The sequence below is a fragment of the Salmo salar genome, unplaced genomic scaffold (assembly GCF_965601325.2).
Source record: "Salmo salar unplaced genomic scaffold, fSalSal1 ptg000360l, whole genome shotgun sequence".
In the NCBI taxonomy this organism is placed as follows: domain Eukaryota; kingdom Metazoa; phylum Chordata; class Actinopteri; order Salmoniformes; family Salmonidae; genus Salmo; species Salmo salar.
In genome coordinates this window covers 553,810-581,802 of record NW_027675360.1, presented here as the reverse complement: position 1 = coordinate 581,802, position 27,993 = coordinate 553,810, and the positions used below count along the sequence as shown (strand labels likewise).

At 39.9% G+C, this 27,993-nt stretch overlaps 1 protein-coding gene across 1 annotated transcript; it reads left to right on the top strand.

Annotated features, from left to right (window-relative positions):
• The first annotated feature begins 3,057 nt into the window (after positions 1 to 3,057).
• Positions 3,058 to 27,934, top strand: LOC123735844 (NLR family CARD domain-containing protein 3-like). The gene is made up of 7 exons (XM_082971644.1): positions 3,058 to 3,180; positions 10,542 to 10,640; positions 15,230 to 15,349; positions 19,234 to 19,362; positions 22,085 to 22,213; positions 24,264 to 24,499; positions 26,130 to 27,934. Exons 2-7 carry the CDS (start codon positions 10,558 to 10,560, stop codon positions 27,932 to 27,934), a joined length of 2,502 nt encoding a protein of 833 aa, XP_082827770.1. The 5' UTR covers positions 3,058 to 3,180; positions 10,542 to 10,557.
• Positions 27,935 to 27,993: the final 59 nt, after the last annotated feature.

The following is a 27,993-nucleotide window of genomic DNA, read 5'->3' as shown; positions in this document are numbered from 1 at the left end:
CAGGACTGTGCATGTTTGTGTTTTTTCCCTTCTGTGCCTTTATTACTGTAATTGTGTTTTATTTTTCACATTTGGAACCAAAGGCTATGTATGTTGGATGTTTTGTTGATCACTGGCAGCAATTTCAGGTTGCTAATCAAGCTTTTACTGCAGCAATTCTGTCACATGCTATTTTTTTATACTGTACATTCTATAAAGTAAAGATGACTCATTCACTTTTAGATAGTATGTTGACAAAAAATGCAACACATTCGAGTGGTTTACAGTAAAAGGAAACTGAATTATAAAAAACAATGGATTTCATATTGTCTATTGTATGCAGGTAGAACTGAAACATGAAAAGTAATGCAGTTTATGTAATGCCATCAACTGTTAGTATTTTGAAAGTCGTTGTGCTATGATTGATTATATGTTCCTCTTGGATAGAAAACATGTGTTAGTGTTTTGACAGAATGATTAGATATTGAGTCGGGTTTGCTGAGTTAGTGTATGTAGAGATTTTTCTTTTTTAGCATTTTGAAATGTAGAGTTGGTATTTAATGAAGAAAATGTGGTTTTGAGCAGAAAAGTAACTATTTGGCTAATTGTGTGATGTAGGTGTGTTGCTGTGATAAGAGTTTAGTAAAAGTATATTAATTACAGGTAAACACTTGTTAGAGATTATAAAAAGAGAGAGATTTTCTCTTTCTAATCTACAGTTAACTCTTTTCACTCAGGAAGGTATTTTGTGTGAAAGAGAGACTAATAAATATTGTGGAAAGACTAACAACTTACGCCTCCTCAAAACAGGTTGTGTGTGTTCATTAGTGCCCACCGTAGCAAAATATTTGACAACGGTAGCCGTTTAGGTCACGCTGTACAGCATTTGGAGTAAACTGTTTATGCAATGTTGCAAAAATGTTGGCTGTAGAGTAAACTAGTGAATGCGACCCAGGTTGCAGCCTACGAATCGGCCTGATGCTGAAACCTGAACGTGGCCTGAGGGGTATACTATGATACTGGCTTGATATACTGGTTTTCTAAAGCTAGCCAGCTTCAGTTAGCTTCACATTCCAGCTCAGGCCTCATCCATCAGAATATACAGAGCGCTAGTCATCAGGAAGCTGCTCTCTCAGATAAATTCTCAGATACGTTTAGAAAAGAACAGATTGAAAGACAATAAATAGCCTACTGTTAGTGAATACAAATATGTGTGAGACATGGCCTTGTGTTGCTGTACTGTCTATAACTACCTTAACAAACAGTGACTTATTATTATTATTATTATTGTTGCTGTACTGTCTATAATTACCTTAACAAACAGTGACTTATTATTATTATTATTATTATTGTTATTGTTATTGTTGCTGTACTGTCTATAACTACCTTAACAAACAGTGGCTAATTATTATTATTATTATTATTGACAGTTACCATGGAGATGAAATGTCACAACTACATGTTAATGTGATGCATTAAATCACCTGTCACTGTGTTAACCACAACCAACATGCTGGATCTGTTTAGTTGTCACTGTGTTAACCACAACCAACATGTTGGATCTCTGTTTAGTTGTCACTGTGTTGACCACAACCAACATGCTGGATCTCTGTTTAGTTGTCACTGTGTTAACCACAACCAACATGTTGGATCTCTGTTTAGTTGTCACTGTGTTAACCACAACCAACATGCTGGATCTCTGTTTAGTTGTCACTGTGTTAACCACAACCAACATGCTGGATCTCTGTTTAGTTGTCACTGTGTTAACTACAACCAACACGCTGGATCTCTGTTTAGTTGTCACTGTGTTAACCACAACCAACATGCTGGATCTCTGTTTACAGGGGTCAGTGCTCTAAAATGAGTCTCTCTGAGGAGAAAGAGGAGGGGGGCCCTGCCTTAGAAGACCTTTTTATTCTCTATTTTGGTTAGGTCAGGGTGTGACTAGGGTGGGTACTCTAGTTTTTTGTATTTCTATGTTGGCCTGATATGGTTCCCAATCAGAGTCTATCGTTGTCTCTGATTGGGGATCATATTTAGGCAGCCTTTTCCCAGCTGTTGTTTGTGGGATCTTGTCTATGTATAGTTGCCTACGAGAGGCATGTTTTGGTTTGCTCTTTATTGGTTTCTGTGAGTTTCATCTAATAAACATGTGGAACTCTAGGCACGCTGCACCTTGGTCTACTCATTTCGACGATCGTGACAGCTAGTCTTTTGACTGAATTATTAGATATTGAGTTGGGTCTGCCGTGTTTTGATAGAGTTAGTGTATGTAGAGAAAGTTTTTTTGCATTTTGAAATGTAGATTTGGTATTTATTAATGAATAAAACGTGGTTTGAGCAGAAAATGTACTATTTGGCTAATTGTGTGATGTAGGTGTGTTGCTGTAATGAGTTTAGTAAAAGTATGTACAGGTAAACACTTGTAAGCGATTGTAAAAAAAACTGTAAGACTATGTTGGTGTTTCCTTTGTTTTGGCAGTTACCTGTAGGTGTATGTTACTCATCACTGCAATCCATCTGTTCTTGTACTTTATGCTGGTCTACATTGACATAGATCTGTTGTTGTACTTTATGCTGGTCTACATTGACATAGATCTGTTGTTGTACTTTATGCTGGTCTACATTGACATAGATCTGTTGTTGTACTTTATGCTGGTCTACATTGACATAGATCTGTTGTTGTACTTTATGCTGGTCTACATTGACATAGATCTGTTGTTGTACTTTATGCTGGTCTACACTGACATAGATCTGTTGTTGTACTTTATGCAGATCTACATTGACATCGATCTGTTGTTGTACTTTATGCTGGTATACATTGACATAGTTTTGACAAAATCATGTCTCTTACATACTAATGGCTCAAATTAAAGTTTAATTGATAAATCATGATGATGTCATTAGAATACAATATTAGTTGATACTAAAATATAGTATTTCTTGGAACTTTTGAGTCAAGGATATGTTTCTGTACATGTCTGTATTATTTTCGTTTATTAGAAAGAAAATGTATTTGTTCCATTGGTTGGCTGTGTGAGAGAAAGAGAGAAACAGAGAGACAGAAAGAGACAAAGAGAGAGGGAGTGAGAGAGAACAGGCCTGAACCTGAAAAAATAAATAAGAGTTGAGCAACTGAAATTAACTTTTGACGACGAAGGATCATTCCAGACTCTGCTTCTGTTGAGAGAGAGATAAAAGGTAAGACGACGATTGTGTATTCATATAGTTGATGATATTGTTATGTGTATTAATATAGTTGATGATATTGTTGTGTGTATTAATATAGTTGATGATATTGTTATGTGTATTAATATAGTTGATGGTATTGTTGTGTGTATTAATATAGTTGATGATATTGTTATGTGTATTAATATAGTTGATGATATTGTTATGTGTATTCATATAGTTGATGATATTGTTATGTGTATTAATATAGTTGATGTTTTTGGTGGACAGAGTGTTATAATAGGCCTACTCTCCTTAAAATGTATTTGATGTAAATTAGATGTGGATTCGTTCAGTGCCCACCTGTGTTCCCCAGGGTGATCTCCTACTGTATCGTAGGTCTATAGACTTGTCTTCTCTAAACAGGCTTAAAACACAACAAGCAACAAACAAACATTTTCTCTTTCTAATCTACTGTTAACTCTTTTCACTCAGGAAGGTATGTTGTTTGAAAGAGAGACAACTAAATATTGTGAAGAGACTTACAACAACTTACACTTCCTCAAAACAGGTTGAGTGAATTCATTAGTGCCCACCATAGCAAAATGTTTGGCAGCTTAAACCATTTAGGTCACATTGTACAGCATTTGGAGTAAACTGTTTATGCAATGTTGCAAAACTGTTGGCTGTGGAGTAAACTAATGAATACAACCCAGGTTGTTGCCTACGACTCGGCATGTTGATGCCTGCCTCTTGCTGAAACCTGAACGTAGCCTGAGGGGTATACTATGATACAGGCTTGATATACTGGTTTTCTAAAGCTAGCCAGCTTCAGTTAGCTTCACATTAGAGCTCATCCATAAGAATATATGGCGCGCTAGTCATCAGGATGTCCAGAGAGGACATATGAATATAAAATAACTCCCACGTTATGTTGAGATCACACTTTATTTATCTCATGATCACTAATAACAAAAGTTGTTTTGTTGAGAACACGAGATAAACTCTATAATTAGGAGTGGACATATCGATGATAGATTGACAGTATGGCTGAGGATGCAGAGCCCACGGTGGGGAAACGCATACATTTGTATTGATTGCTACAATAAGGGATGGTACATTTCCTGATGGCATCATGCTTTCATTTGTGTTTGGAGCTCATTATCAGTTTAGGCAGCTAAACACTGGAGGGGCATTTAAACCCTGAACAATGCTTGACAGGCAACACTGTCCTCCAGGCTCTCTGCTATCCCCAAGAACACAGCCAATCGCATGCAACAATGCAGCTAACTTGGCTAGTCTTGTGAGCAAGCTAGTGTTAGGTTGCGTCAATCAAATCTGGTATCAGGACAAAGTGCGACACGGAGTCACCGAATATATTCTATGTCTTTTTATTATAGTCAAGCGATAAATGGTAAATGCAATCTTCGTGTACATGGGTTCCCTGTAACACCACGCAGGGCAAACAGAGAACTAACTGTTCAAACACAAAGTTCTTCTTTAATACTCTGACAGAGATAGTTCCCGCTCAGAGCAGGCCTGTCAGAGTAGAGGCTGAGCGTGGTTTAGACTTGCTCAGCCTATCGCAGGCGCCCAGGCTGGTCCCAGCCTCTTGGCGCATCACTGTCTTCCAGCTTATCTTCGTGTTTGCACCCGAGAGTCAGCAACCCCAAGGACAGTGCCTGTTTTTATGCTACAGTTATTTTCCACTCTACCAGTTCCTCACGGACACATGTCCTTGAGCAGCTTCACAACCAGGCTGTGTGTGTGTGTGTGTGTGTGTGTGTGTGTGTGTGTGTGTGTGTGTGTGTGTGTGTGTGTGTGTGTGTGTGTGTGTGTGTGTGTGTGTGTGTGTGTGTGTGTGTGTGTGTGTGTGTGTGTGTGTGTGTGTGTGTGTGTGTGTGTGTCACGAGTCTAACTCAGCCTACACCCCTGCTGCACAGCAACCCTCCAGTTAGTCACGTCTATTATATGTTGCTCAATCTATGTTAATACAATACAAACCTGTTATGTTTAACATTCATGTATTCATAAGCTATGCACCACATCTAGTTTAAGAAAATATATCCCAACACTAGCTAGCTATGTAGTCTTCTTATTTATGTTGGTTGTCAGCTAGCTAGTTAGCTATGTAGTCTTCTTATCTATGTTGGCTGTCAGCTAGCTAGCTAGTTAGCTATGTATTCTTCTTATCTATGTTGGTTTTTAGCTAGCTAGCTAGCTGGTTAGCTATGTAGTCTTCTTATCTATGTTGGTTGTTAGCTAGTGTCATGACGTTGGCCTGTGGGTAAGGTTTATGACCCCCCCCCCATAAATACCTTTCTCCCTTCCCCTCTCTTACTGACCCTATGAAGGACTGCTGTCCTGTTAAATATAGAGAGTCTGGGAACATCAAACAAATGAGGAAAGGAACCATATTTTGGTAATAAAACCAGTTGGAAATATGCTTGATAACGTAATGAGTATGTATGTCAGGTTCGTTGTTATCTGGGACATTATGATTGATGACAGGACGACATAAACTGTACCTGAGAAAGTATACACCCTCTAGTTATCAGAGTCACCTGGAATTGTTATGCAATTGAAATGTTTGATATTGAAATTGTTTGTTAGGAGATTAAATGTAATTTTAGCTTCCAAATGAGAGAATTGGGTTTTCATAAGGAAAGTGCCCTGCTCGATCAGTGGCCCAACCCTGTGAAGAGACAGGGGTTATAAACGATGAAACACCTCCTTCCCCCCTCTCCACTATATAAGCCTTTGACGAAAAGATAACCACGTAGTTCCAGTACGGGAGGTCTGCAGCCTCTACGTTAGAAGGACACACAGGTCAAGTACAGAAAATGCCAACCTCGGCGTGAGCTTTGATGGCGAATGGTATGAACTTTGAGCTTATTCACTACAGAAGTGATACTTCCTAGCCGCTGTCGACGTGGGCTAGGAAAGGACGGACGACGGATCCAGTCTAACAAACAGACGAAGATACCACCACGTATCGAATTTACCACCAGAGACATTGTTCCGAGTACAGGAAGATCTGTTGGCCAACCCGGCCAGCATCTACGACCAATCTACCGAAGCGCAGCTCAGAGTAAATAGTTATTGCATTTTCCTTTTCCAAATGGGCGGTAATTTAGAATGCATAAGATAATGTATTTACGATAGCATAGCTGCTGTTTCTCTGGTCCTAAATCTTCCCGCTCTTTCATTCAAGCCCAACCCCCTTTCCTTTGTGTAACTAGCCATGATACAGGTTCCGTCCACCAGGACGTTTTCTGTATGACATCATTGTATTCTGTGTATTTGTAATTCTGTGTGATTAGTTAGGTATTTAGTAAATAAATAATTAAACCCAATTTTGTATTGCTGATTCAACTTGTTAGCCAGGGTTCGTGAAGATAACCAAGAATTTACAACTTTCATTATGAGACTGAAAATAAGATAAGGGTTAATAGTGACTGCTACCGATGTAAAATATTACTAAGTATTTTAAGAGTTTATTCGGAAGATAACGGCTCTATAAACGTTCTTCCGTGGTGCCCCGACTTTCTAGTTAATTACAGTTACATGATTAGCTTAATCAGGTAATATTAATTACAGAGAGAATTTTATAGGTTAGCATGTCATATCACTTAATCCGGCATAGCCAAAGACACGACACTAGCTAGCTATGTAGTCTTCTTATCTATGTTGGTTGTCAGCTAGCTAGCTAGTTAGCTATGTATTCTTCTTATCTATGTTGGTTGTCAGCTAGCTACCTAGTTAGCTATGTAGTCTTCTTATCTATGTTGGTTGTCAGCTAGCTAGCTAGTTAGCTATGTAGTCTTCTCATCTATGTTGGTTGTTAGCTAGCTAGCTAGTTAGCTATGTAGTCTTATCTATGTTGGTTGTTTGCTAGCTAGCTAGTTAGCTATGTAGTCCTCTTATCTATGTTGGTTGTTAGCTTGCATAACTGATATGTGTTTAATTGTAAGGGACACTTCATGTTTTATGGATAATATTTAAATGTACAGAGTGGGTGAGCTCCATTCCTGACAGGCTGATCAGATTCAATCAGGATGCTGCCTAGTTGGCTGTTTCATAGGTAAAGCACCATGCAGGCAGATTAGCTGCCAGTGTTTTATAGGCTGATACATATACTGTAATCCAGAGTTGGTGAGCTCTATTCCTGACAGGATGATCAGATTCAATAGCAGCCTCAGAGGATGTTGCCTTGTAGGCTGTTTCATATGTAAGGCACCTAGCATGTGGCCAAATGCTGAAGATTGTATAGATTAGAACAGGACTGTGCATTTTTGTGTTTTTTCCCTTCTTTACTGTAATTGTGTTTTATTTTTACACATTTGGAACCAAAGGCCATGTATGTTGGATTTGTTGTTGATCACTGGCAGCAATTTCAGGTTGCTAAAAAAGCTTTTACTGAAGCAATTCTGTCACTTCCTGTTTGTTTCTACTGTACATTCTATAAAGTAAAGATGACTCATTTTGAATGGTGCCAAAGCAAACAAACAAAACAAACACAAAAATGCCACAACCAAACAATATGATGCATGGAGAGAGTCTTCAATGAATGGGGAAGTGGGGTATTTATCCCGGGACACACCCGAGCCAAGGTGTGTCCCATTTCGCTAACGACCCTCCAGGCTCCGCCCACCGACATCCTATTAAGGAAAACAAGAGCAAAGAGAAAGAATTCGGCAGACAGAGTGGGAGGGTCGTCACAGTATGTTGCCAAAAATGCACACATTCGACACTCAACACAAAAATCTAGAGTGGTTTACAGTAAAATCTAGAGTGGTTTACAGTAAAATCTAGAGTGGTTTACAGTAAAAGGAAACTGAATTATAAAAAACAATGGATTTTATATTGTCTATTGTCTGCAGGTAGAACTGAAACATGAAAAGTAATGCAGTTTATGTAATGCCATCAACTGTTAGTATTTTGAAAGTCGTTGTGCTATGATTGATTATATGTTCCTCTTGGATAGAAAACATGTGTTAGTGTTTTGACAGAATGGACGTGGTCCATTCTGGACGTGGTCAAGTCAAATTCAATATATCAATATTCATATATTATACTTCTACATTTAACATTTCATATGATAATGTAATTGTATCATAGTTCCACTATAGTGTAGTGATCCTCTACATTTCATATGATAATGTAATTGTATCATAGTTCCTCTAAAGTGCAGTGATCCTCTACATTTCATATGATAATGTAATTGTATCATAGTTCCACTTTAATGTAGTGATCCTCTACATTTCATATGATAATGTAATTGTATCATAGCTCCACTAAAGTGCAGTGATCCTCGCTATATGAGCCACTTCACAATTCCAACCAAGTGACCCAATTGGTGCCAATGGCGCGATGCGTAGGTTGTTGGCCTTTTACATGTGCGACCTGGGTTCACTTCCCTGCCCAGCTGTTTGCTACATTGGTGTCAGAAGTGGTATGGTGTCTGTGAGGTCATCAGAATGGACCGGATGTGTGAGGGGTCTGAGTAGTCGAAGCACGGGACTAATTAATCTAACCACACTGTCCAATTTCAAAAAGGCTTTACAACGAAAGCAAAACATTAGATTATGTCAGCAGAGTACCCAGCCAGAAATAATCAGACACCCATTTTTCAAGCTAGCATATAATGTCACAAAAACCAAAACCACAGCTAAATGCAGCACTAACCTTTGATGATCTTCATCAGATGACACTCCTAGGACATTATGTTATACAATTCATGCATGTTTTGTTCAATCAAGTTCATATTTATATAAAAAATCAGCTTTTTACATTAGCATGTGACATTCAGAACTAGCATACCCACCGAAAACTTCCGGTGAATTTACAAAATTACTCACGATTACTCACATTTTGCAATATTCTGAGTAGATAGCCCGGCCATCATGGCTAGCTATTTTGACACCCACCAAGTTTGGCACTCACCAAACTCAGATTTACTATAAGAAAAATTGGATTACCTATGCTGTTTTGGTTCCAAATAATCCATAGTTATATCCAAATAGCTGCGTTTTGTTCTTGTGTTCAAGACAGTATCCGAAAGGTGACGCCGGCGTGTATCGTGACAAAAAAATTCTAAATATTCCATTACCGTACTTCGAAGCATGTCAAACGCTGTTTAAAATCAATTTTTATGCGATTTTTCTCGTAAAAAAGCGATAATATTCCGACCGGGAGACCTTGTTTTTGTTCAAACACTGAAAATAGAAAATGGAGTCTTCACATGCACGCGCGCACCAGTGTCATTGTTCTCAGAACAACCACTTTCCAAAAGCCCTACTGTTTTTCGCCCAGGGACTGCAGAGTTATCATTCCCCGTTCTGGCGCCTTCTGAGAGCCTATGGGAGCCTTAGAAAATGTCACGTTACAGCAGAGATCCTCTATTTTTGATAAAGAGGCTACAGAAGGCCAAGAAATGTTCAGACAGGGCACTTCCCATATAGAATCTTCTCAGGTTTTGGCCTGCCGTATGAGTTCTGCTATACTCACAGACACCATTCAAACAGTTTTAGAAACTTTAGGGTGTTTTCTATCCAAATCAAATCATTATATGCATATTCTAGTTTCTGGGCAGGAGTAATAACCAGATTAAATCGGGTACGTTTTTTTATCCGGCCGTGAAAATACTTCCCCCTATCCTAAACAGGTTAACAAACAGTGTCATATTATTATTATTATTATTATTATTATTATTGTTATTGTTGTTGCTGTAATGTCTGTAACTACCTTAACAAACAGTGACTTATTATTATTATTATTATTATTGTTATTGTTATTGTTCTGTCTATAACTACCTTAACAAACAGTGACTTATTATTATTATTATTATTATTATTATTATTGTTGTTGCTGTACTGTCTAGAACTACCTTAACTAACAGTGACTTATTATTATTATTATTATTATTATTGTTTCTGTACTGTCTATAAATACCTTAACAAACAGTGACTTATTATTATTATTATTATTATTATTATTATTATTATTGTTGTTGCTGTGCTGTCTAGAACTACCTTAACAAACAGTGACATAATTATTATTATTATTATTATTATTATTGTTGTTGTTCTGTCTATAACTACCTTATTTAACTAACAGTGACTTATTATTATTATTATTATTATTATTGTTGTTGCTGTACTGTCTAGAACTACCTTAACAAACAGTGACTTATTATTATTATTGACAGTTACCATGGAGATGAAATGTCACACCTACAAGTTAATGTGATGCATTAAATCACCTGACTGTTTCTATGTCTGTTAGTAAATGTTTTATTTATCAAAGAGATAATGAATAAATGAGAACAATTGACAATCAAGAATTAGTTGTTACTGTGTTAACCACAACCAACATGCTGGATCTCTGTTTAGGGGTCAGTGCTCTAAAATGAGTCTCTCTGGGGAGAGAGAAGAGGGGGGCCCTGCCTCTAAAATGAGAATCTCTGGGAGACATGACAACAAAGCTAAGAGGTAAGATGACAGTTTTATGAATAATTTATTAAGTTTATTTCCAAAATAAATAGCTATGTTAAGATGAATGCAGTTACTGTAAATCTCTCTGGATAAGAGCATCTGCTAAATCAGGGGATCTCAATCCGGGGTCTGTGGAGGTACTGCAGGGGCTCTACGGCACCCTGACTGTACTCGTTGCAATGTAACACATTTGATAGAATTTTCACATGACACTACCACTTTTCCTACTATTAATTATTGCCTAATATAATGGAATGCATATTTTCTTTACCAATTCTGATCGTTGTTACAATAACAATTTTGACAATTTTACTGTTATATCAACACACTCTTCACTCCCGTTTAACAACTCTAAATAGCTTTAGCATAGTAGGCATCAAGTCCCTTGCCAATAATGTTGCCTACAACGTTGCATACAATGTTCATTTTCATCAAACACATATTACGCCCGAGATGCCTTCAATTTGCCTAATTTATAGCCATGCCCAATTTAGGATTATTTTTTAACAACGTGATGTTGCGCTCCAAAGGGATATCTTGAAATAACATGATGTAGATAATTAAATAATCAAAAGAAAAACGTGTTTATTTTACACTTTTACAGTGGGGGAAAAAAGTATTTGATCCCCTGCTGATTTTGTACGTTTGCCCACTGATAAAGAAATGATCAGTCTATAATTTTAATGGTAGGTTTATTTGAAAAGTGAGAGACAGAATAACAACAAAAAAATCCAGAGAAACGCATGTCAAAAATGTTATAAATTGATTTACTACCAGCAGCATCCTAGTTATCCTAGCTAGTCGGTACAGCTAGGTAAGCTAGCTAGCTACTCTACCAGCAGCATCCTAGTTATCCTAGCTAGTCGGTACAGCTAGGTAAGCTAGCTAGCTACTCTACCAGCAGTATCCTAGTTATCCTAGCTACCAGTACATCATCACCGGCTGCCTGCATTTCTTGTGGACCGATGGAGCTCCCCAGTTGTTTCTTCCACCTGTTCAATCCCGTGGAGGGCTTGTCCCTCTATCGTTGACGGATGCTGGCTACCTCTGTCAGGTTCTCCTCTCTTCACTAGATGGACGGTAACTTTAGTGTTTAACTCCTCTGTATCCAAGGACTAATCTTTTGAATATTATTTTCAGGGCGCCTCAAGTAGGCTGGACACATGACGTTTTTTTTAATTCTCAGCTGCCTCACCAATGTCTGTAGGTGAATTAATAACTTTTAATTGCTAAATATTTTCAATAGATGGCAGCATAAGACCACGAAGCATCAGTTATAGGCTACAAGCAGCAATATGATTGAAATAAAATAGCATGCAACCACAGACTATATGTCCCATGATTTTCTAAAATGGTCACTCATTACTTTAGTTAGCTATATATCTCGTATTAGGCCTGTGTTGCTTTTGGGAGAGCAAATAAATAGTGACTATAGCAGGTATTGAACCCCTGGTAAATGATCACTACTCAGAACTTCAACCTCAGTATACATACATTATGAAACATCATCTTAATATCTGATATTGCGAGTAAACAACCTCGGAATAGAAAAGATGAGCATGTCTTCCAGCCCGCCAATAAATGACATAATTCAACCCTCCCGGTTAGTAAATTTACCTCAACATTTTACCTTTAAATTAAATTTACCTCCACATGCCCCTGGCTTGCTCGAGAAGGCAGAGCGGGTCGATGCTGGTTGATGAATTAGAGAATGAATGTACTGGGAAAATATGTTTTTCTCGACCAGAGGTGACTGAATTAATGTTCAGGCTTAATGATAATCGTTATATTAATGAAGTGTAAAACATGAGCATAAAAACAGGGAATAATAAACATCAACGATCGTTATATTACTTCACAGTAATCTGTTAAATGCTTTTTCAGTCCTTCCTCTTGCGTTAGCAGTGTGGAAATGGACAGAAAGAAGCCACACAGGAGTTTTCCTGTGAGGGGAGTGGCGATGCATCCAGGGAAAAAGCTAAACTAGTATTCTGAAATATCATTTGTGGTCTTATGCTGCCATCTATTGGAATTATGTAACAACTGCAGTAGTACTGAAACATGTGTTATTCCTTACTAGAGTAGTAATTACTCAGAATTACTAGTTCATTTTATCACTTACAATCATAAAATAACAACTTATACCATAACAAACAATTAAACTGACATAAACCAAAATCACTATATATGTTGGGGACCCCTTCCCGCTCTGATCCCGGTAACGGGATTGCTTGACAAGATACCATGGCGGGAAATTCAAAACTGCAAGAATCAAATAATTTCCATTTCTCAAGCAATCAACTATTTTTCACCATTTGAAAGATAAACATCTCCTAAATCCAACCACATTGTCCGATTTCAAAGAGGTTTTACGGCGAAAGCATAAAGTTAGGTTATGTTAGGAGAGTACATTGAAAATAGCTGTGTGTAATGTTTTGTCAATGCAAAGACAGGCGTCACCAAAAGCAGAAAACCAGCTAAAATTATGCACTAACCTTTGACAATCTTCATCAGATGACACTCCTAGGACATTATGTTAGACAATACATGCATTTTTTGTTCCATCAAGTTCATATTTATATCTAAAAACAGCATTTTACATCGGCGCGTGATGTTCAGAAAATGTGTTCCCCCAAAAACTGCCGGTGAATTTTCTAAAATACTCATTATAAAACGTGGATAAAATATTAAACTGTTATTCAAAGAATTATAGATTAATATCTCGTGAAAGCAACCGCATTGACAGATTTCAAAATAACTTTACTGGGAAAGCACACTTTGCAATAATCTGACTACTGCACTCAGAAAAATACACTAGGCTATACAGTTAACTGGCATGTTGGAGTCATCTAACATCATAAATAACATTAGAACTATTCCCTTACCTTTAATAATCTTCATCAGACGGCACAGGAATCCCAGGTCCACAACAAATGTTGTTTCTTTCGACAAAGTTCATAATTTATGTCCAAATAACTCCAAGTTGTTCCATGTTGTTAGCGCGTTCGGTAGGCTACTCAAAATGTAGGGCGGGGGAGGGAAAAGTCACGACAAAAAGTAAAAAAAAAAATCTATTTACGTTCGTTCAAACATGTCAAACGTTGTTTAGCATCAATCTTTAGGGCCTTGAGAACGTGAAACGGATAAATATTTCAACAGGACCTCTCCTGTGTCTTGATAAACGTTTGAAATACAAAGTCTCATCTCACATGAGCGCGCAATAATGAAGTGACGACATCCCAGGGACGTCAACTTCCCTTCCTTCTCATCCGGTCTCTGTTCATCATAGACGCTTCAAACAACTTTATAAAGATCGTTGACATCTAGTGGAAGCCGTAGGAAGTGCAAAATGAATCCTTTGTCACTGTGTGTTCTATTGGCAATGACTCAAAGATAGTACAGCCACAAAATTCTAATTTCCTGCTTGTATTTTTCTCAGGTTTTTGCCTGCCATATGAGTTCTGTTATACTTACAGACACCATTCAAACAGTTTTTAGAAAATTCAGAGTGTTTTCTATCCAAATCCGTTAATAATATGCATATCCTAGCTTCTGAGTTGGTGTAGGAGGCAGTTAAAAATGGCCACATATTTTTTTCAAAATTCTCAATACTGCCCCCTAGCCCTAACTAGTTTTAACCCACTGTTCCTTGGCTGTCATTGAAAATAAGAATTTGTTCTTAACGGACTTGCCTAGTTAAATAAAGGTAAAATAAATAATCTTCTGTATACCACCCCTACCATTTCACAACACAACTGATTGGCTCAAATGTATTAAGAAGGAAATTAATTAACTAATTAACTTTTAACAAGGTACACCTGTTAATTGAAATGCATTCCAGGTGACTACCTCAAAAAGCTGGTTGAGAGAATGCCAAGAGTGTGCATAGCTGTCATCAAGGTGGCTACTTTGAAGAAACTCAAATATAAAATATATTTTGATTTGTTTAACACTTTTTTTGGTTACTACATGACTCCACATATGTTATTTCATAGTTTTGATGTCTTCACTATTATTCTACAATGTAGAAAATAGTAAAAATAAAGAAAAACCCTGCAATGAGGAGGTGTGTCCAAACTTCTGACTGGTACTGTACATATGGACATACTATGAAGTATGTGCATCAATAGACTCTGAAGGATTCAAGTGGAACTGAGATGAAGTGAATCAGTAGGCCTATGTGATTATGTTACAATTAAGTTACACTTGTTAAATCCACTTCAATCAGTGTAGATGAAGGGGAGGAGACAGGTAGGAATCAAGAATGGTCCACACAAAGGACATCCAGCCATCTTGACACAACTGAGGGAAGCATTGGAGTCAACATGGGCCAGCATCCCTGTGGGACGCTTTCCACACCTTATGTGTCCATTTCTTAATGAGTTGAGGCTGTTCTGAGGACAAAAAAAGAGGGGGGACACTCAGTATTAGGAGGGTGTTCTTAATGTTTTGTACACTCAGTGTATGTCTTTTGCTTTATGTAATGCCATATATTTTAATGCTTTATGTAATGTATTTAATCTATTGATATATAATTTTGATACATTTTGAAATGTAGTTACATGGTGATTCATTATGTTTTTCAGAATCCCCAACCAAACTCTGAGACCAGTCTCTCCAGTACCCAGTCATCTGTCCATGAAGAGTGACTCCTCTATGCATCATCCTGTACAGTTTAGTGATGGATCAGGGACCTTTGACCCCAGGTAAGTTACCGGTCAGAATTGATGATATTACTATTGAAGAGGAGAACCTTCAAGATCTGAAACCAGATGTATTTTGTGTATCTGAGTATATACTGTAAAGCATCTGCTTATCATTTGTTGTTTATGTCATATATTTTTTATACAGTGAGTGCACAAAACATTATGAACACCTGCTTTTTCCATGACGTAGATTGACAAGGTGAATCCAGGTGAAAGCAATGATCCTTATTGATGCCACTTGTTAAATCCTCTTCAATCAGTGTAGATGAAGGGGACCAGACAGGTTTAATAGGGATGCATCGATATGACATTTTTGGCCGATACCCATATCCGATATTGTCCTTGCCAAACAACCCGATATCCGATATTTGCCTTGCCAAACAACCCGATATCCGATATTTTCCTTGCCAAACAACCCGATATCCGATATTTTTCTTGCCAAACAACCCGATATCCGATATTTTCCTTGCCAAACAACCCGATATCCGATATTTTTCTTGCCAAACAACCCGATATCCGATATTTTCCTTGCCAAACAACCCGATATCTGATATTTTCCTTGCCAAACAACCCGATATCCGATATTTTCCTTGCCAAACAACCCGATATCCAATATTTTCCTTGCCAAACAACCCGATATCCGATATTTTTCTTGCCAAACAACCCGATATCCGATATTTTCCTTGCCAAACAACCCGATATCCGATATTTTCCTTGCCAAACAACCCGATACCGATAACCGATATTTAAAATTTTAGCTGCCTTCTCAGCATTCTACTACAGTTAAATAGTTGAAACACACACACACACACACACACACACACACACACACACACACACACACACACACACACACACACACACACACACACACACACACACACACACACACACACACACACACACACACAGACCAAAAAGTTATTTTGTTGGCATTTACGTAAAGTGAGGGGAAAAAAGTATTTGATCCCCAGCTGATTTTGTACGTTTGCCCACTGACAAAGTAATGATCAGTCTATAACTTTAATGGTAGGTTAATTTGAACAGTGAGAGACAGAATAACAACAACAAAAAATCCAGAAAAACGCATGTCAAAAATGTTATAAATTGATTTGCATTTTAATGAGGGAAATAAGTATTTGACCCCCTCTCAATCAGAAAGATTTCTGACTCCCAGGTGTCTTTTATACAGGTAACGAGCTGAGATTAGGAGCACACTCTTAAAAGGAGTGCTCCTAATCTCAGTTTGTTACCTGTATAAAAGACACCTGTCCACAGAAGCAATCAATCAATCAGATTCCAAACTCTCCACCATGGCCAAGACCAAAGAGCTCTCCAAGGATGTCAGGGACAAGATTGTAGACCTACACAAGGCTGGAATGGGCAACACGACCATCGCCAAGCAGCTTGGTGAAAAGGTGACAACTGTCGTGTCTTTGGCTATGCCGGATTAAGTGATATGACATGCTAACTTAGAAAATGATTTCTCTGTAATTAATATTACCTGATTAAGCTAATCATGTAAATGTAATTAACTAGAAAGTCGGGGCACCACGGAAGAACGTTTATAGAGCCGTTATCTTCCGAATAAACTCTTAAAATACTTAGTAATATTTTACATCGATAGCAGTCAATGTTAACCCTTGTCTTATTTTCAGTCTCATAATGAAAGTTGTAAATTCTTGGTTATCTTCACGAACCCTGGCTAACAAGTTGAATCAGCAATACAAAATTGGGTTTAATTATTTATTTACTAAATACCTAACTAATCACACAGAATTACAAATACACAGAATACAATGATGTCATACAGAAAACATCCCTGGTGGACGGAACCTGTATGAAAGCTGGTTACACAAAGGAAAGGGGGTTGGGCTTGAATGAAAGAGCGGGAAGATTTAGGAACAAAGAAACAGCAGCTATGCTATCGTAAATACATTATCTTATGCATTCTAAATTACCGCCCATTTGGAAAAGGAAAATGCAATAAATATTTACTCTGAGCTGCGCTTCGGTAGATTGGTCGTAGATGCTGGCCGGGTTGGCCAACAGACCTTCCGTACTCGGAAGTACTGGAACCACCTGGTTATCTTTTCGTCAAAGGATTATATAGTGGAGAGGGGGAGGGAGGTGTTTCATCGTTTATAACCCCTGTCTCTTCACAGGGTTGGGCCACTGATCGAGCAGGGCACTTTCCTTATGAAAACCCAAATCTCTCATTCGGAAGCTAAAATTACATTTCATCTCCTAACAAACATTTTCAATATCAAACATTTCAATTGCATAACAATTCCATGTGACTCTGATAACTACTGGGCGTATACTTTCTCAGATACAGTTTATGTCGTCCTGTCATCAGTCATAATGTCTCAGATGACAACCGAACTGACATACATACTCATTACGTTCCCAAGCATATTTCCAACTGGTTTTATTAACAAAATATGTGGTACCTTTCCCCATTTGTTTGATGTTCCAAGACTCTCTATATTTAACACAGGCTATTCAAGTCCTTCAGTAGATTCAGAGAGGGGGAGAAAGGTATTTATGGGGGGGGGGGTCATAAACCTTACCCACAGGCCAACGTCATGACACAACAGTTGGTGCGATTATTCGCAAAAGGAAGAAACACAAAAGAACTGTCAATCTCCCTCGGCCTGGGGCTCCATGCAAGATCTCACCTCGTGAAGTTGCAATGATCATGAGAACGGTGAGGAATCAGCCCAGAACTACACGGGAGGATCTTGTCAGGCTGCTGGGACCATAGTCACCAAGAAAACAATTGGTAACACACTACGCCGTGAAGGACTGAAATCCTGCAGCGCCTGCAAGGTCCCCCTGCTCAAGAAAGCACATATACATACCCGTCTGAAATTTGCCAATGAACATCTGAATGATTCAGAGGACAACTGGTGAAAGTGTTGTGGTCAGATGAGACCAAAATGGAGCTCTTTGGCATCAACTCAACTCGCCCTGTTTGGAGGAGGAGGAATGTTGCCTATGACCCCAAGAACACCATCCCCACCGTCAAACATGGAGGTGGAAACATTATGCTTTGGGGTCTTTTTCTGCTAAGGGGACATGACAACTTCACCGCATCAAAGAGATGATGAATGGGGCCATGTAACGTCAAATCTTGGGTGAGAACCTCCTTCCCTCAGCCAGCCACCTCTGTGATTGCCAACAAGGGTTTTGCCACCAAGTACTAAGTCATGTTTTGCAGAGGGGTCAAATACTTATTTCCCTCATTAAAATGCAAATCAATTCATAACATTTTTGACATGCGTTTTTCTGGATTTTTTTGTTGTTATTCTGCCTCTCACTGTTCAAATAAACCTACCATTAAAATGATAGACTGATCATTTCTTTGTCAGTGGGCAAACATACAAAATCAGCAGGGGATCAAATACTTTTTTCCCCCACTGTATGTCGCCATTACCATTAAAACATAATCAAAACCTATTTATTTTACTTTCTTGCTGCCGGGCGCACCGATTTGTATCAAGAACTGCAACGCTGCTGGGTTGTTAATGCTCAACAGTTTCCCGTGTGTCTCAAAAATGGTCCACCACCCAAAGGACATCCAGCCCACTTGACACAACTGTGGGAATCATAGGAGTCAACATGGGCCAGCATCTCTGTGGAACGTTTTCTACACCTTGAAGAGTCGATGCCTTGACAAGTTGAGGCTAATTGTAGGGCAAAAAGAGGAGGGACACTCAGTATTAGGAGGGTGTTCTTAATGTTTTGTACACTCAGTGTATGTTTTTTGCTTTATGTAATGCCATATATTTTAATGCTTTATGTAATGTATGTAATCTATTGATATATAATTTTGATACATTTTGAAATGTAGTTACATGGTGATTCATTATGTTTTTCAGAATCTCCAACCAAACTCAGTCTCTCCAGAGATCAGTCTCTCCAGTACCCAGTCATCTGTCCATGAAGAGCTACTTCTCTATGGATCAGCCTATGCATTTTAGTAATGGATCAGGGACCTTTGACCCCAGGTAAGTTACCGGTCAGAATTGATGATATTACTATTGAAGAGGAGAACCTTCAAGATCTGAAACCAGATGTATTTTGTGTATCTGAGTATATACTGTAAAGCATCTGCTTATCATTTGTTGTTTATGTCATATATTTTAAGACACTGTGTTTACAAAACATTATGAACACCTGCTCTTTCCATGACGTAGATTGACAAGTTGAATCAAATCAAATTTTATCAGTCACATGCGCCGAATACAGTGAAATGCTTTCCTACAAGCCCTAACCCACAATGCAGTTTAAAAAAGTATGAATGAGAATAAGAGATAAAAGTATAGAGCAGCAGTAAAATAACAATTGCTAGACTATATACAGGGGGTACCGGTACAGAGTCAATGTGCGGGGGCACTGGTTAGTCGAGGTAATATGTACATGTAGGTAGAGTTATTAAAGTGACCATGCATAGATGATGACAGAGAGTAGCAGCGGCGTATAGGGGAGGGGGGGGGCAATGCAAATAGTCTGGGTAGCAATTTGATTAGGTGTTCAGGAGTCTTATGGCTTGGGGGTAGAAGTTGTTTAGAAGCCTCTTGGACCTAGACTTGGCGCTCCGGTACCGTTTGCCGTGCGGTAGCAGAGAGAACAGTCTATGACTTGGGTGGTTGGAGTCTTTGACAATTTTTAGGGCAATTCCTCTGACACCGTCTGGTATAGAGGTCCTGGATGGCAGGAAGCTTGGTCCCAGTGATGTACTGGGCCGTTCGCATTACCCTCTGTAGTGCCTTGCGGTCGGAGGCCGAGCAGTTGCCATACCATGCAGTCATGCCACCAGTCAGGATGCTCTCAATGGTGCAGCTGTAGAACCTTTTGAGGATCTGAAGACCCATGCCAAATCTTTTCAGTATTCTTTGGGGGAATAGGTTTTGTCATGCCCTCTTTACGACTGTCTTGGTGTGCTTGGACCATGTTAGTTTGTTGGTGATGCGGACGCCAAGGAACTTGAAGCTCTCAACCTGCTCCACTACAGCCCCGTCGATAAGAATGGGGGCGTGCTTGGTCCTCTTTTTCCTGTGGTCCACAATCATCTCCTTTGTCTTGATCACGTTGAGGGAGAGGTTGTTGTCCTGGGACCACACGGCCAGGTCTCTGACCTCCCTATAGGCTGTCTCATCGTTGTTGGTGATCAGGCCTACCACTGTTGTGTCATCAGCAAACTTAATGATGGTGTTGGAGTCGTGCCTGGCCGTGCAGCCATGAATGAACAGGGAGTACAGGAGGGGACTGAGCACGCACCCCTAAGGGGCCCCCGTGTTGAGGATCAGCGTGGCGGATGTGTTGTTACCTACCCTTACCAGCTGGGGGCGGCCCGTCAGGAAGTCCAGGATCCAGTTGCAGAGGGAGGTGTTTAGTCCCAGGGTCCTTAGCTTAGTGATGAGCTTTGAGGGCACTATGGTGTTGAACGCTGAGCTGTAGTCAATGAATATCATTCTCACATAGGTGTTCCTTTTGTCCAGGTGGGAAAGGGCAGTGTGGAGTGCAATAGAGATTGCATCATCTGTGGATCTGTTGGGGCTGTATGCAAATTGCAGTGGGTCTTGGGTTTCTGGGATGATGGTGTTAATGTGAGCCATGACCAGCCTTTCAAAGCACTTCATGGCTACAGATGTGAGTGTTACGGGTCGGTAGTCATTTAGGCAGGTTACCTTAGTGTTCTTAGGCACAGGGACTATGGTGGTCTGCTTAAAATATGTTGGTATTAAAGACTCGGACAGGGAAAGGTTGAAAATGTCAGTGAAGACACTTGCCAGTTGGTCAGCGCATGCTCAGAGTACACATCCTGGTAATCCGTCTGGCATTGCGGCCTTGTGAATGTTGACCTGTTTAAAGGTCTTACATTGACTGCTGAGAGCGTGATCACATAGTCGTCCGGAAGAGCTGGTGTAGTTGTATTCGATCTCAGTCCTGTATTGATGCTTTGCCTGTTTGATGGTTCATTGGAGGGCATAGCAGGATTTCTTATAGGCTTCCAGGTTAACTCAGTAACACTTTTAGAATATTGAGGTCATATGAAAACATTGTCCAAAACTCCAAAATATACCGTAACCCTAAAGATATTTATTTATTAAATGCATTTTAAGTTATGTAAACCAAAATGTTTTTCTATGTAGGCATCAGTATTTTGTGTCCCCCATACCCCAACTTCTTATCTTGCCAAATTTTTAAGGAGTTTTGTTTACACACCTCCTTGACAGTTTTGTTTACTCCCGCTCCTTGAAACATGAAAAGCTATGATCCCTTGTTGATGTCACTTGTTGAATCCACATCAATCAGTGCCAGGCGCACAGATTAGTGTTAAGACCTGCAACGCTGCTGGGTTTTTCCACGCTTAACAGTTTCCCATGTGTCTCAAAAATGGTCCACCACCCAAAGGACATCCTGCCCACTTGACACAACTGTGAGAATCATAGGAGTCAACATGGGCCAGCATCTCTGTGGAACGATTTCGACACCTTGAAGAGTCAATGCCTTGACGAGTTGAGGTTAATTTTAGGGCAAAAAGGTGGGGGGGGGGGGCACTCAGTATTAGGAGGGTGTTCTTAATGTTTTGTACACTCAGTGTATGTTTTTTGCTTTATGTAATGCCATATATTTTAATGCTTTATGTAATGTATGTAATCTATCGATATATAATTTGGATATATTTTGAAATGTAGTTACATGGTGATTCATTATGTTTTTCAGAATCTCCAAGCAAACTCAGTCTCTCCAGAGATCAGTCTCTCCAGTACCCAGTCATCTGTCCATGAAGAGCTACTTCTCTATGGATCAGCCTATGCATTTTAGTAATGGATCAGGGACCTTTGACCCCAGGTAAGTTACTGGTCAGAATTGATGATATTACTATTGAAGAGGAGAACCTTCAAGATCTGAAACCTGATGTATTTTGTGTATCTGAGTACATACTGTAATGCATCTGCTTATCATTTGTTGTTTATGTCATATATCTTTTATACAGTGAGTGAACAAAACATTATGAACACCTGCTTTTTCCATTACATAGATTGACAAGGTGAATCCAGGTGAAAGCTATGATCCCTTATTGATGTCACTTGTTAAATCCACTTCAGTCAGTGTAGATGAAGGGGAGGAGACGGGTTAAATAATTAGCATCAAGCCTTTAGGTACGTCACTAGATGTTTGTTGTTGTTGTTGTTGTAATGTGTAATTTCTTGTAACTGAGTTTATTAGAGGAATTACTGCACCCTGCTTTATCTCTGTAGTGGATGGTCTACTCTGCCAGAGGATCAGTATCTCTCTCTCCTTTATCTCTGTAGTGGATGGTCTACTCTGCCAGAGGATCAGTATCTCTCTCTCCTTTATCTCTGTAGTGGATGGTCTACTCTGTCAGAGGATCAGTATCTCTCTCTCCGTTATCTCTGTAGTGTATGGTCTACTCTGTTAGAGGATCAGTATCTCTCTCTCCTTTATCTCTGTAGTGGATGGTCTACTGTGTTAGAGGATCAGTATCTCTCTCTCTCCTTTATCTCTGTAGTGGATGGTCTACTCTGTTGGAGGATCAGTATCTCTCTCTCCTTTATCTCTGTAGTGGATGGTCTACTCTGTTAGAGGATCAGTATCTCTCTCTCCTTTATCTCTGTAGTGGATGGTCTACTCTGTCAGAGGATCAGTATCTCTCTCTCCTTTATCTCTGTAGTGTATGGTCTACTCTGTTAGAGGATCAGTATCTCTCTCTCCTTTATCTCTGTAGTGGATGGTCTACTGTGTTAGAGGATCAGTATCTCTCTCTCTCCTTTATCTCTGTAGTGGATGGTCTACTCTGTTGGAGGATCAGTATCTCTCTCTCCTTTATCTCTGTAGTGGATGGTCTACTCTGTTAGAGGATCAGTATCTCTCTCTCCTTTATCTCTGTAGTGGATGGTCTACTCTGTCAGAGGATCAGTATCTCTCCTTTATCTCTGTAGTGGATGGTCTACTCTGCCAGAGGATCAGTATCTCTCTCTCCTTTATCTCTGTAGTGGATGGTCTACTCTGTATCTCTCTCTCCTTTATCTCTGTAGTGGATGGTCTACTCTGTTAGAGGATCAGTATCACTCTCTCCTTTATCTCTGTAGTGGATGGTCTACTCTGTTAGAGGATCAGTATCTCTCTCTCTCCTTTATCTCTGTAGTGGATGGTCTACTCTGTTAGAGGATCAGTATCTCTCTCTCCTTTATCTCTGTAGTGGATGGTCTACTCTGCCAGAGGATCAGTATCTCTCTCTCCTTTATCTCTGTAGTGGATGGTCTACTCTGTATCTCTCTCTCCTTTATCTCTGTAGTGGATGGTCTACTCTGTTAGAGGATCAGTATCTCTCTCTCCTTTATCTCTGTAGTGGATGGTCTACTCTGTTAGAGGATCTGTATCTCTCTCTCCTTTATCTCTGTAGTGGATGGTCTACTCTGTTAGAGGACCAGTATCTCTCTCTCCTTTATCTCTGTAGTGGATGGTCTACTCTGTTAGAGGATCAGTATCTCTCTCTCCTTTATCTCTATAGTGGATGGTCTACTCTGTTAGAGGATCAGTATCTCTCTCTCCTTTATCTCTGTAGTGGATGGTCTACTCTGTTAGAGGATGAGTATCTCTCTCTCCTTTATCTCTGTAGTGGATGGTCTACTCTGTTAGAGGATCAGTATCTCTCTCTCCTTTATCTCTGTAGTGGATGGTCTACTCTGCCAGAGGATCAGTATCTCTCTCTCCTTTATCTCTGTAGTGGATGGTCTACTCTGTATCTCTCTCTCCTTTATCTCTGTAGTGGATGGTCTACTCTGTTAGAGGATCAGTATCTCTCTCTCCTTTATCTCTGTAGTGGATGGTCTACTCTGTTAGAGGATCAGTATCTCTCTCTCCTTTATCTCTGTAGTGGATGGTCTACTCTGCCAGAGGATCAGTCCAGGTGTGCAGTGTGTCAGCAGGTTCTGAGGGATCCGGTCTCCATCACCTGTGGACACAGGTTCTGCAGACAGTGCATCACCAGATACTGGGAGAAACCTGCTCCTTCAGGAGACTATGACTGCCCTCAGTGTAGAAAGAGATCCAGAACACTTCCTGTACTACAGCACCTGAGGGAATCCAATGATGCAAGAGGCTCTGAAAACAGTAAGAACACTTGCAGACCTGTGCTAAGTCAATACCTCAATATGATTTAAATGTAGTTAACCTCTTACATCTAGACGTTGCGCTAGCGGAACACCTGCTCCAATATCCAATGATAGGCGTGGCGCGAATTACAAATTCCTCAAAAATACAAAAACTTCAATTTTTCAAACATATGACTATTTCACAGCATTTTAAAGACAAGACTCTCCTTTATGTAACCACACTGTCCGATTTCAAAAAGGCTTTACAGCGAAAGCAAAACATTAGATTATGTCAGCAAAGTACCCAGCCAGAAATAATCAGACACCCATTTTTCAAGCTAGCATATAATGTCACAAAAACCCAGAAGACAGCTAAATGCAGCACTAACCTTTGATGATCTTCATCAGATGACACACCTAGGACATTATGTTATACAATGCATGCATGTTTTGTTCAATCAAGTTCATATTTATATCAAAAAACAGCTTTTTACATTAGCATGTGACGTTCAGAACTAGCATACCCCCCGCAAACTTCCGGGGAATTTACTAACAATTTACTAAATTACTCACGATAAACGTTCACAAAAAGCATAACAATTATTTTAAGAATTATAGATACAGAACTCCTCTATGCACTCGATATGTCCGATTTGAAAATAGCTTTTTGGTGAAAGCAACATTTTGCAATATTCTAAGTACATAGCCCAGCCATCACGGGCTAGCTATTTAGACACCCGGCAAGTTAAGCCTTCACCAAAATCAGATTTACTATTACAAAAATGTTATGACCTTTGTTGTCTTCGTCAGAATGCACTCCCAGGACTGCTACTTCAATAACAAATGTTGGTTTGGTCCCAAATAATCCGTCGTTATATCCGAATAGCGGCGTTTTGTTCGTGTGTTCCAGAAACTATCCGAAATGGTATATCAGGGTCGTGCGCATGGCGCAATTCGTGACAAAAAAAAATTCTAAATATTCCATTACCGTACTTCGAAGCATGTCAACCGCTGTTTAAAATCATTTTTTATGCAATTTATCTCGTAAAAACGCGATAATATTCCGACCGGGAATCTCCTTTTCGGCAAACAGAGGAAAAATCACAAAGACGGGGGCAGCCAGGGCACGCGCCTAAGCCCACAGTCCCTTGATCGGCCACTTGAGAAAGGCGATAATGTGTTTCAGCCTGGGGCTGGGATGACGACATTCTGTTTTTTCCCGGGCTCTGAGAGCCTATGGAAGACGTAGGAAGTGTCACGTTAGAGCAGAGATCCTTTGTAAAAGATAGAGATGGCAAAGAAGTTCAAGAAATGGTCAGACAGGCCACTTCCTGTAAAGGAATCTCTCAGGTTTTGACCTGCCATTTGAGTTCTGTTATACTCACAGACACCATTCAAACAGTTTTAGAAACTTTGGAGTGTTTTATATCCAAAGCCAATAATTATATGCATATTCTAGTTACTGGGCAGGAGTAGTAACCAGATTAAATCGGGTATGTTTTTATCCAGCCGTGAAAATACTGCCCCCTAGCCATAACAGGTTAACTACAATAATATGAGATAATATAAGTTACTGTAGTTGTGCAGGCCCACATTTCATCCTGTCAATGAATATGTCTGATACACATCCTTTTACTCCTCCCTTGTAGTGGATGACAGCGTGCAGAGAGCTATAGTAAACCATAAAGCCAGTCTGAAAAGGAGGTATGAATGTGTGATAGAAGGCATGGAAACAGCAGGGAACCAAACTCCCCTCAACAGGATTTACACAGAGCTCTACATCACAGAAGGAGAGAGTGAAGGTGTTAACAATGAACATGAGGTGTGGCAGCTAGAGACAGCATCCAGGACACCAACCTCACATGACACAGCAATCCACTGCAATGACATCTTTAAACCCTTACCTGGCCAAGAGAGAAGCATCAGAACTGTGCTGACGAAGGGCATCGCTGGAATCGGGAAAACTGTCTCTGTGCAGAAGTTCATCCTAGACTGGGCTGAAGGGAAGGCAAACCAAGATGTGGAGATCATATTTGTGCTTCCTTTCCGGGAGCTGAACTTGATCAAAGATCTCCAGTACAGTCTTCTCAGACTTTTAAATGACTTCCACACAGAACTAGACATAGGCAATGCAAAGAAACTCACTGCCTGTAAAGCTATGTTCATCTTTGATGGTTTGGATGAAAGCAGACTTCCATTGGATTTCCAGCACAATGAAAAGGTGTCTGATGTCACCCAGACATCATCTGTTGATGTTCTGCTGACAAACCTCATCAAGGGGAATCTGCTTCCCTCTGCTCTCCTATGGATAACCTCCCGACCTGCAGCAGCCAATCAGATCCCCCCTAAGTGTATTGACCAGGTGACAGAGGTACGAGGGTTCAATGACCCACAGAAGGAGGAGTACTTCAGGAAGAGATTCAGTGATGAGGGCCTGGCCAGCAGAATCATCTCACACATAAAGACATCAAGGAGCCTCCACATCATGTGCCACATGCCGGTGTTCTGTTGGATTTCTGCAATAGTCCTTGAACACATGTTGAGTACAGACAAGAGGAGAGAGATGCCCACGACTCTGACTGAGATGTCCATACACTTCCTGCTCATTCAGACCAGCCTGAAGAACCAGAAATATCATGGAAGAGATGAGATGGATCAAGAGGAGCTCATGGAGTCAGATAAGGAAATTCTTCTGAAGCTGGGGAAGCTGGCGTTTGACAATTTGGAGAAGGGTAATCTCATGTTCTATGAAGAAGACCTGAAAGAGTGTGGCCTTGATGTCAAAGAAGCCTCAGTGTACTCAGGAGTGTGCACACAAATCTTTAAAGAAGAGTCTGTGTTATTTCAGAGAGTGGTATACTGCTTTGTTCATCTGAGCATTCAGGAGTTTCTCTCAGCTGTCTACATGTACCATTGTTACACTGCCAGGAACATGGATGCACTGAAGCCCTTCCTCAAAAGAAAGTCTAGAGGTGTGTCTGAAGAGCTAACCTTGCATGAGCTGCTGAAGTGTACCGTGGATAAAGCCTTGGAGAGTAAGAATGGACACCTGGACCTTTTTGTCCGCTTCCTTCATGGCATGTCACTGGAGTCCAATCAGAAACTCCTACGAGGTCTGGTGACACAGACAGAAAGCAGTCCGGAGAGCGTCCAGAAAATAATCCGATCCCTTAAGGTGATGCAGAGGAAGAACATGTCCCCAGAGAGGTGCATCAATCTCTTCCACTGTCTGATAGAGATGAAAGACCATTCAGTACAGAATGTAATCGAAGTGTACTTGAGGTCAGAAAAGAGATCCAAAAACCTCACACATGCTCAGTGTTCAGCACTGGCCTACATGCTGCAGATATCAGAGGAGGTTCTGGATGTGTTTGACCTGAAGGAATACAAGACATCAGAGGAGGGTCGTAGGAGACTGCTCCCAGCTGTGAGAGGCTGCAGGAAAGCTCTGTAAGTATCACTGTAAATATCGCACACCAAAATAAATTGCAGTTATAGCAGTATTTTCATTGG

Coding starts and splice junctions, on each gene's coding strand:
- LOC123735844 (XM_082971644.1), top strand. CDS start 10,558: ATGAGTCTCTCTGGGGAGAGAGAAGAGGGGGGCCCTGCCTCTAAAATG. Junction 15,350..19,233: donor TCAGGGACCTTTGACCCCAG/GTAAGTTACCGG, acceptor TATGTTTTTCAG/AATCTCCAACCAAACTCAGT. Junction 19,363..22,084: donor TCAGGGACCTTTGACCCCAG/GTAAGTTACCGG, acceptor TATGTTTTTCAG/AATCTCCAAGCAAACTCAGT.